Consider the following 12,599-nt stretch of genomic DNA (forward strand, 5'->3'; position numbering starts at 1 on the left):
ACACCTGGCATGACTGAGATGGGGGCTTGCTGCATTAGATGCATCTGGGATGGATGTGGTGAGCAGAGGAGCAGTTGAGGTGGAAGCAGCAGTAAAACCAACCAACCAACCACTGCAGTAAATTAACCAGTTATGCAAACAAGGGTGGGAATATCTCATTTAGAAGGTAAGTGTATCTTGTGATTGAAATGGCTTTTTCTTATTGTATTAGACCTTATGGTGACGTAGGAGTTGTAGAATTTACTGAGATGCAGTTTGCTCTGAGTAGTTAGGAACCTGAAACTTAATTTACCAAGCCAAAACACTACCAAAATCTTGTAGCAAACAATGCCCTTGTTATCTAACAATGATGGGAACAGAACTGCGTTCTTGTAGGAAGTGTTTGTGGAGGAAAATGTGTTTCACTGGTTAGATGTTGTGAGTAATATTGCAGTTTCTGTTTTCCCAATATATGATATTAAGGTATCTAGCCCAGACTTTTAGGAGACTGCACTGAATAGCAGAGGATCAACAGGAAGAATCTGCAACTTCCATCTCACCCTCTGACTGAGGAGTGGCCTGTTGAAACCATGAAATAGTTGCTTGGTAGAAGAGCCAGGTGATGCAATCAAATGAGAAGATAACTGAGAGGAAGGGTGCTTCACAGTGATTTTTGCCTTACTTGATCTCCGTATAACTCAGTTGAAAGTGAATGCTGAGAATACTGAAAGCCACATACAACCAGGTTGCTATGAGCTGCAGCACAGCCTCTTTTCAAGGGCTGAGTTGGGTCATAGAAAAGGCGATACGGAAGCACCTGTTAGCTGTGAACAAGCAGTGCTAAGGCTCAAGATGGTTAATCAGTGTAAATGGATTTTAAAAGCTGTTGTTCTACAATACCAAATAAGCATTGCAATTCTGGAAGCAATTCAGAAATACTTTGGAAATTCTCATTATAAAACCTGTTACTGGGTTGCACAGGAGGTACCTTATGTTACCTTGATGCTCATATACTACCCACAATTTTGTTTCGAAGCAGGATTATGCACATAATTGAACTGACAATTTTTTTTTTTTTTTTATTTTACCAACAATTGCACATTTATTTGCATTACCACCTTGGTTTATTGTTTTTGTTGTTGCTTTTTTTTTTTTTTTTTTTTTTTTTAGTGACATTTCAGGGAAGGTTTATAAAATCCATGGTAACCAGCTCAAGGGCTGTTTGGTGGGGATGAGCAAAATAGTGAAGTGTGAATATATGCGTGTGGGAAGGCAGAGCAAGCCTCTTATGAGGCCCAACGCTGAATTCATTACATGCGTTCATTTTAGATCAGGGAGATGTTTGTGGGTTTGTCATACCACAGCGTTACAGAAGCATCCTACAGATAGTTTGGTTCCTTTAGGGCTTGCATTTCCTACTGCCTTGCTGGCTGCTGATGTATATAGTACCTGACAGGGAAGGAAGAACTGTTTTTTCATTGCTTTGCTTCTTAGCCTGTTTGGAATCTATGGTAAAGTTAAGCAGATGTGTGAGATCCCAAAAACATGTATGGTGCTGGAGAGGTTCTTCGATCTTAGTCCTACTGCTGCACCACTTGTGTCTGATGAGCTGCATCCCAGAGATTCAGTCTGGTTTTGTGCTAAAGCCAAATGCTGAAGCCATCTAGTTCTAAGGGCTCACAACGGTGCTACCTACCTGTGGGGACACACAGCTTCTGTGTCCTTCCAAACCTCAGGAAGTCCAGCCCCAAACCTTCTTTGTGTGGCATCATGAGTATAGTTTGACAATATGCAGTAGCAGATGGCTTCACTCTCTCTGACTGCACCAATTGTTCTACTGCTGGGAGTCAGCCCTTTCATTGCAATGTAGCAGTACTGCTCTCTGGCTACCAGGAGTTTTTCTAGTGCCCTGCTTTCAGAAGGCAGACAAAAGAGGTAGTTACACTGCTGAAAAGCAAACAGCATCAACCACCTAGCTAATCTGAGTAGATTTTAAGCAGATTTATTCTCTTTGGTGAAATAAGCAGTTAGGACGAGGGGAAATGACAAAATTCCTACTATATTTGATATTTACTTAGTGAACCACAAGGCGATAAGAAACAGGGAGGTACCTATTTCTAAAAGTAGCTTTTACCTTTACTGCTTAATGGTATTTTTCAGGTAACTATTACTTGTGCACTTCTGATCTGCAATATATTTTACTTTTATTCTGCACTGAAATAAATGTTACTAAAAAGTTTATGAAAACAAGTGTTTCTATTCACCCAAATAATTCCCCAGGCTGAGTTCAGATAGGGGTCACCCAAACAATTAAATATGGTGCAGAAGCCTGTTTAAAAACTGCTTTTTTTGAATGTACAGGTTTGAAATAGCCCCCGTGACAAAGCTCAGTGCTGAGTGCCACATAAATATCTCTGTAGGATGCCCACTGCTACAGATATTGGATCAGAATTCGCATTTCAAACCTACATTTAATATTTGATGACATTTTGATGTATTTTCATTATACTTAATTGGTCATAGTCATTTTATTATTATTATTTTTAAATACAGTTATGTGAACAAGTGCCAACAATCAAAGGAAGCTAAAGGTATTCAGCTGCCAAGGACACAAGCTTTTAGCCCCGGTGCTACTGTAAGATCTCTTTTTTGAACCTAATGACTAAGGCTAAGCCAGGAACTCACTGGGTCACAGCCATACTCCTAAGACAGCGTGAGACACTATTTGGGGAAGAAAAATAAGTTTTTACTTCAGGAAAGGTTAAAAAAAAAAAAAAAAAAAGCCTTTGCAGCCTCAACTAGGTCAAAAACGAGGTCGGTGATGCACTGAGGCAGACACGATGCTCTCCATGGAACGCAGGCACTAGGCTCTTCGTGTTGGTCATGCTGCAACAAGCTTTGCTCATCTATCAAAGCAGTGGCTTGAGGTCACTGGTGTGGAAGTCTGGCTCTACCGTAGGTTAGGCAGCTCCAAATAATCAAAGGCAGTTTCACATTAGAAAAAGGGATTACAGACATCACTAGATACAAAAGAAAAACAGCAGAGCTCCAAGCACTTGGCAAATGTGATTGCACTGTAACAAACCCACCCAGATAGCACAGAAATCTCATCAAAGGAACCATCCAAGAGCAGGTCTTTAATTTTGTTTTTCAGAATTCTCTGAAGTGCAGTACTGCCCTCTACGTTCAAAATAAAACAATTCATCAACAGTATCTCAAACTTAGTGTTTACCTTCCAGTGTTCATTATAAATACATACTCTAAAGGAATTTACATACACAAGCAAGGAGAAAAACTGTCAGGCTCACAATAAAACAGCTTCCTTGCTGCAAGTGCAAAACAAGCTTTATAAAGATATTTTATTTTTTTAGGTAGTGTCACAAAAAAAGCTTCAGTTTCTAACGGCCTGCTATGGATCTGCTTTAGTTTTTTGGGTTATTTTTTTTTCCTTTAAGAGAAAAAATGGTGCTAAATCCTCAAGTAGTTCAAAAGTAATTAGGAAACCCAAGGGAGATGCATATGCAGGGGCACCTGAACTGTGCCTAAATTGGACATACGCACATATTGTACCAATTGACCACATAACACACACGCAGACTTACAAGTAAAGGTCACTTCTTTGTGAGAAAACCCTTCTTGCTCCCTTAATAGGGAAGCAAAATATGCGCACACAGAACAAAAATTGGCCAAAACCTAATCGTTCAGAGGCTGGAGTTGTTCATTTTCTTAGTACTTGTTTGCACATCTGCCCTCCTACGATGGCAAAGTACCGCTGAGTCTTTGTATGCAAACAGCAAGAAGCCACATGATGAGTAAGTGCCACTCCGCTGCAGAAACTGGCAAGTTCTTGGCAGTAAAAATCAATCTCATCTCCAGAAGTCACGCTTCTTTATCCAACCTGCCACTACACACAAAAACAACAACAGTGAACCACGGGTTTGTGTGAAAAGGAAGAAAGATATCTACACCACAAGACAATAAACTCCCCATTCTAATATAGGCTATATCCTGAAAGTGATATGGACACAGTGCTTGCTGATAGCAGACACAAAACTCTATGCCCAGAGTTTTATTAATGTGAATCCCCTCATGTATAGCAGTAAGGGGAAGAGAAGAATGCTTATGAAGCCTGAGTTTGAAGAACTGGCTACATCTACTGCCCCAGAGAGCTTCTAATTCTGTTAAAATTCCAATTTGCCTTCAAAGTTTACTCCACAAAAGTTGTAGTCACAGCAGCAGTAGAATTCATTAGGACATATGCCAGTGTGGTATGTTTTGGTAGAAAAACAAAGCTCTCTGCCATCCATGCTGTCCCAGTGTGCCTCAGAAATGAAATCTTGAGCACACAGTGTGATAATGACACATGCTTCCATTTCTCTTCCTCCTGGGTTTTTCATTTTCATCTTGTGGGAAACAACAAAAAACAGGATATTCTTCACTGGATTACACTGTTTCATTTTTAAACTTACTCTAAGGCCTCCTTCTCCTCCAGTACCTGATGCTGCCATTCTTTTTTCTATTTCTTCCTGCTTCTTTTTCTTTTGCTCTACAGAGTAAGCGTTCTTAATACCTCGAGAGGAAGCCTGTGAGAAAACACATTTGCAGAAAGACAGTTATCTGAAAAAGCCAAACTGAAAGTCTTGGCAACAGCATTTTGTGAACTCTGGTTTGCATGAATTGACTGGAGCAGTATGTAAATGCTACTATGACAAAAGAACAGACCTCTTCATATACCTCTAGATATTGAACGCTGTCTTTCCTGTAGTTACATGAAAGAAGTCTTGTTTCCTATTCATACATCTAGATAAACATACTTAATCACACGTACCTAGTCTGCACGTCTGAAGACTCAAAGCCACGATTTCTCTTTCCCGTAAGCCCCACAAGCATTTGGTTTTTAGATTTTTCCAGTGTCTGGGCCTAATTCTGTGCTTATGAACAAAACGAACTAGGAAGAGACAACTTAGGCAGGTAGAATAACTTCCAAGAAGTTTTTCTGTTTCCTAATTCCTTCGTATCTCTCACCTCCTCTTGTCATATGGACATCTAAAAGATAGGATACTTACAGTGGAAATAATGACAGTTTCTATTCTAACAGTAAGTGGATAGAAAAAGCTGCAGGCTCCACATTGCTATGGCAGAAATTGATGTAGTCTTTATGTGCATAGAAAAACCAACAACAAAAACATGCTGGTAATGCATGCCCAGGTTTTAAGAAATCCAACTTTTAAAGAGTGGTGTGGGAAAACCAGCCTGTGTGATAGGTCTTCCTTCAGGGGTCTTGTGGGCAGCAGTACCAGATCCGGCAGAAGCACATACATGAGAAACCTGTTGTTGATTGTCTGCTTTGCATCCTCATAATGATGGCCTAGCAAAGCCCTAGACTAGATGACAGGAATGCCGGATACAGGGAAAACATAGTTAATGCTGTATAATGACAAAGAAAATATTCTTCAAACTGATTTTCAGTTAAGTTCAGGGTTCTGATATTACAGCAGGAGCCATGCAGAAAACCTTAAAATCTACAAATGGAAAACAGAAATTATATCCCCCAAAATTCAAGGCGCTTACAAAGAGCATAATTTGCAATGGGCAACGATGGTAAATCTTACCAACAAGTACTGACTTAATTATATCCTGTGACTTCTAGCCTCTGGGTACCTGGCCTTCTAGGTAAGTTAGGAACGTATGTTCTCTACAGGAAACCAGAAGGAAGAGCACCTTTCATGTGCAAGAAAATCTCAAGCAGAGACAACATCTGACAAAGTACTTTGCCTCTCATACTGGGCAATTGAATTAGGTGGCAAGCAAGCTATCTTATCTGTTACTCAGCATTCAGGGCTTAAAATGCACTCCTAGTCCTGCAAAATCCTGGCAGAATTTTCTCTTTTTCTTCTTACAGAAAGTAACACCACATACTTCTGTTTTCTTGCGTTTTCTTTAGTTAGCCTAATAGCTAGTACAGAACTCCAAAACTATTTGCAACTAAAGTTGCTTCACTGCAACTTCCTCCAAGGAAACCATTTCAGCAATGTAAGAGCTAGATAAGAGAGTTCAGGTTAGACGTAAGGAAGAAATTCTTCACCTCAGGCAGTGAGGCACAGCAGCAGAGAGCTGTGAGTGCCCGATTCCTGGGTGTTCAAGGCCAGATTGAATGGGGCCTCGGCAGCCAGAGCTGATGGGGGGGCAACCAGCCCATGGCAGGTGCAGGAACTGGCTGGTCTTTGAAGTCCCTTCTAATATAAGCCATTCTACGATTGCAGGAGGATATTGTTTTTTGTGTACTTCTCAAAAGTGTATGTAAAGGAGTCATCCTCAAACAAAAGCCCAAACCAAGCTTTGAGATTCAAGGTTACGGGTGGATTCCTTTTACCCAGGCCTGATGGGTTTGCTGCACAAACCGCAGCTCCTTTCCCCACGCAACCGTCACCTAAACACATTCTGAAGGAAGGGCGTTGCGCCAGGCGCAGTTACCTCCATCTGCCTCTTCTCAGCAGCTTCTGCGAGCTGTCTTCTTTTAATTTCCTAAAGGAAACGTGAAAGACGGTTATTCCAACCCGTTTTTATCCGGCTTTTCCTCCGCACGGCCTCCCGGGTGGAGAAGCGGCCGCCCCCAACGGCCTCAGGGCGGGAAGAGCACCGGGCGCGGCCTGCACCTCAGCGCGGGCGGCCGCCGCAATCCCCCCGCACTCACCGGGTCGGGCGTCTCCACCACGTCCTTGACGGCGCCCCCCATGCAGGGCAGGCACAGCCCCATGGCCGCGCCGCCGCACGGCTGCCTGCGCTCCGCCGAAGGGGAGGCAGCGCCCCGCCCCGTCACAAGGCCGAGTGAGCCGGGCCGCCGGGGGCGGAGATGGGCTGCTGGGCGCTTTGTTCTAAATGCGGCCTTAGCAGGGCAGGGAGCGGGCGGAGAATCGATTTGCTCAGCCTGCTGACCGTGATCCTTTCAACGCGCCACGAATACCAGTGTGCTTCTGGGCCGTAAGGGCAGGCTGCCGGCTCGTGGCCATCGGAACACCCAGATCCTTTTCCTCAGAACTCAGTGTCTTCTGTTTACAGTAAATGCACGTGTTTATTTTTACGTATCTGAAGCACGAGACGTTTTTATAGGACTCAGCCTCATGCGCTGCTTTCCTCCTCAATTGCTCCTCAATTCCACCTGGAGAAGTCAGAGAGCTGAGGGTGAAGTGTCTTAGAGAGGCTCCCCAAACCCAAATGTGATGCAGTGAGGAGTCTTGGGACACCCAGCCCTGTGAAGTCAAATCTCCATGCAGTGCCTCTTTCATACTGCTGGAGCAAAAGGGACAGTGATTAATTTCCAGCTCTCTCTGCTAGATCTCACGCGTGACTTGGAATTTACTGGAGTTAAGTGTGCTGAAATGATTATTGGCCTTTTCATTCCCTGGTATTATGCTGCCATCCACTGACGCTCAGCAGTGGATGCTGCTTCCACACGTTGGGTTGTTCACATACTGGTGTTGACAAGGCAGTGATGATACTGACATCGTATGTCAGGAGAAGTGTTTCGTGGGGTCAGTGGGAAGCCTCTGATTTCCTGATTCACAAACCTGAGAGAACTCATCCCTCTCACCAGGCAAAACAGCATTTTGCTGTCACTGATCAGGCAAAATTCAGTTCTGAGCATCAGACCACTGAATCAGGAGGCATATCAGTGTGAGAAATAATACTCATTGATATTTATCTATGATTATCTATATTTTCCATCAACATGATTAGTGTTCCATCTAATTATGTTGGTTCAGCCCAGCTGTATCTGTTTCAATGCCTGGCTGCCCTTTGGTGCAGTTGTTCATGAAGTGATAACCCGGAAGCTTCTGATTTCTGCTGCCCTGTAGCATTACTCCTGTTCTTGCCTGAATTGGGTGTACTGGGTCCTTTTGGAGCCTGGCAGGTGTCAGCATAAAGGAGTTAGGTTATGGTTAAGGATAAAACCACATTTGGGTGTACAGTGCTTTATTTTGCATTCAGCCTTTTGTCTACTTAGAAACGGTTGGCTGTGGTGTAGTGTCATGAATTTCCATGCAAGCCTCTTTTTTCCATGCTGACCAGTAAGACTTCCATCTATTTGTTGGTACAGTATTTTCCAAAAGCCTTTTTCTCTTTCCTGGCTCTGGGACTACTTACGTTTCTTTTTCTTAAAATGTCACCATCATCTTTTTTATCTTAATTATTAACTATGGCATTACCCTGTTCAACACTGCCTGAGTTTATGTTTGTATCTACAGTCCTTCCCAAGGGTTATGCAAAGTGTTACAAGTACTCTACAAAAACAATATGACATCTGTGCAGTTTCTTTCCTGTGATTTTGGTCAACATCTATCGTTTTGCACCAATGTTCTTGCACAGATGTCCTGCCGTTTATTCCACAAGCACATGACATCACACATTACTGTAGTTTTAGTTATTGTGTTTGTTCCTGGCAGCTATAACCATCCATCAGTGAGGATTATTGTGTCACTAAGTAATGATCTCTGACAAGCCTGTTGTGGAAATGCCAAATCACGGCCTGAACCAGTAATTGAGCACTTGGTAGGAAAGTAGGTCCAACCCCAGGGGAGTTGCATGGTGCATGCAAGGTGCATGCAGGTGCATGCAAGAAGGGGAGCCAGGATCCATCCTTTCTCAGACCTCATTTGAGTGTTGAAGTTCAATAACTTTTCAGTAATTACTCTTATATCCTTTAAGAACTCAATTCTTCAGGCTTTATGCAATACGCTGAAAGAAACTGAATGTGGATTGTTTGAAATGAAATCAGGATTGTAGTGTGTTCAGAAACATGGATAACCTGTGGCAGACTGCAAGTTTCATACAAATGAATATTTGGAGAAATAAGAGGCTTGTAAATGGGAGGAATTGGCTTCACTGGGTTGCAGGAGCCAGGTGAGGATTGGTGCAAAGCTCCCCACCCTAAATCACTGGGGCAGCTGGTTCCCTGGCCAGCTGTGCAGGATGATGGCATGATGAGAACGTGAGCTGTCAGCAGATTTTAGGTGAATTCTCTTGCATTCTCTCAAGCTGTAGCAGCCTCTTTTTGCTCTTTTTTTGTTTTTTCCAGAGAGCTTTGCCCTGGGCTGGCAGTGTGTGTATGGAGCTCTACTTCTTCCCTAGGAGAAGGGTGAAGCTTGTCATCTGCAAACTGCGCTGTATTGATCACTTGACAGAATGACATGTGCTGATACTAAGATGATCAGGGGGCTGGAGCACCTCCCCTATGAGGACAGGCTGAGGGAGTTGGGCTTGTTCAGCCTGGAGAAGAGAAGGCTGCGGGGTGACCTCATTGCAGCCTATCAATACCTGAAGGGAACCTACACCCAGGAGGGGAGTAAACTCTTCAGAAGGGCTGACAACAGCAGGACTAGGGGAAATGGATCCAAGTTGAAGGAGGGAAGATTTAGGTTGGATGTTAGGGGGAAGTTCTTTACAAGGAGAGTGGTTAGGCCCTGGAACGGGCTGCCCAGGGAGGTTGTGGATGCCCCGTCCTTGGACGTGTTCAGGGCCAGGTTGGACGGGGTCCTGGGCAACCTGATCTGAATGTGTGTTTGGTGGCCCTGCTGGGCAGGGGGTTGGAACTACGTGATCCTTGAGGTCCCTTCCAACCCGGGTGATTCTGTGATTCTCAATTACAGGTAGCAAAGCTCTTTGGTTAATGCTGTGCTGAGGATTTCATAGCAGTGTAAGATCCATAATATTCATACTTCATAGAGCAGTAATAACAGAAAACACTGGGAGGTTTTGTTTGTTTTTTTCTTGTCTGCTTCTACCATGCTACCAAATACTGTCATGAAGTAACGCGTTTGTTTCGCAGTCATCTTAAATTGCTTCCGTGTAACTGTGGTATGTGCAGTAGCAGCATGGTTCTTGCATGTGTTGCTAGGTGATTTAACAGCAAATGTGTATAACAGAAGTGACCTTTCTGGAGCTTCATTAAGAAGGTCTGGCAGTTTGTTATATGTCTATCTGCAATAGTTAAATTATGATGGCATTTGTGTAAGGATGATCTTGATACAAGTCAATGTGGATAGGTCTAACTGCTCTGTATTCTTTTAGTCCACTAGGTGGTACTATTTGTACAAAAATTTCCTGTATTTCCCAGAACTGCACTTTTGATTTACTGTTTGGTGTTGGTATTGTGGGCACATATTGTGGCTTTGAATTGGAATAAGGATTGCAAGGAGTGTACTATTAGATTTCTGGAAGTCTCAGAAACTTTTTTTTAACGAGGAAAAAATCTGTGTCCTGTAAAGTTCTGTGGAAAAGAGGGGGGGGGAAAGATATTTCTTTAATTCTCTGTTATTTTGTGCATGTGATATAGGGCAGCTGCAAGGTAAGTTTCTTTAAGAACCCTAGCCAAATGACTCAGAGGCTGATGTTCTCTTCAAGGATGACAGTTATTTTATTTTTTTACCCATCATTACCCATAAATGGCTCTATGACTACAAAAGAGCACCTGTTGAGTTTAACAAGGAGGTTCCATCAGAGTTCTTGCTGGTTTAAATTCACTACAAAACCATAAAAAGATAAGGATCTACTGTTGCTTTTAGGTTAGAGTTTTCATAGTAATAACTGATTGTGGGGCAAGGGAAAGGAGTCAGCAGCATGGGATTAGCATGGCTTGCTGGCTTAGTATTTTGGCTACTTTTGTTGGAGTTTCTCCATTATTACTTTTTATATATTTTAGCTTAAGGATTATTGAAAAGGTCAGACTGCGGTCCAAGCTGTGAATAATCTCTGTTTTGAAAGTGCATCTTCTGCTAAGGTCCAGCAAAGTTGACCTTTTCTAAGTCATGGTTTGGCTTCATGGGCTTGCAGCTCATCGTGCTGAAGTTGCTTCATTAGCAGAGTATCCCTTGCCATTAGTCTCCCATCTTTCCTTATGGATTGCCACCATCATCTGTCCAGAAGCAAATGAGATCTATGGATATCGCTCGTGGGTGACTAAAACTTGAATGCTCTATACAGGCTTTCTACGTTGTCTTTCTGTGCAAAGTCATATACACATGAAACATTGAAATCAGTGGGAAAAAATCAGTGTAAAAATCAGTGGCCTCATATCCTTGAAATGAATCCGTAAAAAACAAAAACAAATAATAATAATAAAAAAGAACCTGCAAGTCCTGCTTGACTGAGTGAGTGCCCAGTGTATAGTGATAAACTTTGAAACCTGGCAATGCTCCTGCAGGTTATGTGTGGCTGTAAAAAAGAATGCTTCCAAGTACTGTGCTGAGATGCTTCCCGGTCTGGAATGCCTCACTGTGATAGTAATCAGGGGCTGCTAAAAGGACATTTCTTTAGAAGTGGAGATTGTAATTACAAAGTTTGCATCGTGAAATAGGTTGTGCTTGAGAACAAGGACAACTGAAACCAAAAAGGATGACTTTGCTGCTTTTTAAGGTCAATTTTCACTGTGCTTGCCTTCGTGCATGTCTGTGTTAGAGACCCACTAACCTGACACAGCAATGCATGTTAACAAGGAGAGATTTCGAATTAATGGATCTAGAGGTGTTGGCTGATTCTCAGCTGAAACTGAGCCACCAGTGTGCCCAAGTGGTCAAGAAACTCAATGTTGTCTCAGCAGTGTGAGGACAAACTTTGCAGGGCTAGACAGAAAAGCAAACATATTTACTGTACCTATGGGATAAATGGGATAATTGGGATATTTAATATGGGATAATTCCAGTATGTCACTTAAGAAAACAAACAAAAAAACCTAAACCATTCCTACAGTATTTCCTTATTCAATTTCAAATAACTTGTATCTTTAGGGAAATCTTATCTAAAAACCTTATAAAATAATGTAAACATCTGCTTTGCAATGTGATTGATACATGTAATGAAGACTTTCAGAACATAATTCATTGTGCAAAAGGTGTGGGTGGCATCCAGATAATCTCACTGTGGTTAGGGAGGAAATGAAGTCTCAGTAAACGTCTGGGATGTCACCTGCATGTATTGTTACTGGCAAATCTTGTTGCAGGCAGTTACCTTCATTCACTGCCTTTTACAGAAATGGCTGTCATGCCTTTTAGTACACACTGGTCCTGGAGGTTGTTATTATTTTAATAGGAAAAACTCAGTTAGAGCAGAATATTGTGAATGCATGTGTGTGTATGCTTACAGACACACAGGAATGTTTAACATATTTCTTTAGAACTGTTTCAGAATTACGAACTAGGCAAGGAGGTGTAGAGTGAATGAAGGTGAAACAGCTGCTACAGGGAGGGATGTCAAAGGAGGGGGATTGACTGACCCCTCTTATCAAGGGTCTGGTGAAGGGAGGAGGGAGAGCCAAGGAATGCAGCCTTATCTTTCTCACGCTGCTCCAGGCACTCATGCTCACTTATGTGCACATCCTGTTTGTCTTGAATGCATGCATGCTCTTTGCTGGGAGACCTGAGACATAATCAGTATGCAGTTTAGTTTTGACTGGCAAACTGAAAAGTCAGAGAAATTAAAGGAAAAAAACAAAAACAAACAAACAAAACTTAAAAAAAAAAAAAAAAAAAATAGTAATTTTTAAATATTCTGCAAACATACCAAACCTGTAAATTAAATACTTTCAGGTGAGTTTAACAGCTTTATTTCTTCTCTTGTAAGTTCTG

General features: G+C 42.3%; 1 protein-coding gene across 1 annotated transcript; it reads right to left on the minus strand.

The window, feature by feature from the left end:
- Positions 1-3,400: 3,400 nt before the first annotated feature.
- SVIP (small VCP interacting protein) lies at positions 3,401-6,828 on the minus strand. The gene is made up of 4 exons (XM_052694389.1): positions 6,674-6,828; positions 6,454-6,504; positions 4,449-4,562; positions 3,401-3,883 (listed from the first exon to the last, which is right to left on the minus strand). Exons 1-4 carry the CDS (start codon positions 6,734-6,736, stop codon positions 3,869-3,871), a joined length of 243 nt encoding a protein of 80 aa, XP_052550349.1. The 5' UTR covers positions 6,737-6,828; the 3' UTR covers positions 3,401-3,868.
- Positions 6,829-12,599: the final 5,771 nt, after the last annotated feature.

The sequence above is a fragment of the Tympanuchus pallidicinctus genome, unplaced genomic scaffold, assembly GCF_026119805.1.
Source record: "Tympanuchus pallidicinctus isolate F22 unplaced genomic scaffold, pur_lepc_1.0 scaffold3, whole genome shotgun sequence".
Lineage (NCBI taxonomy): Eukaryota > Metazoa > Chordata > Aves > Galliformes > Phasianidae > Tympanuchus > Tympanuchus pallidicinctus.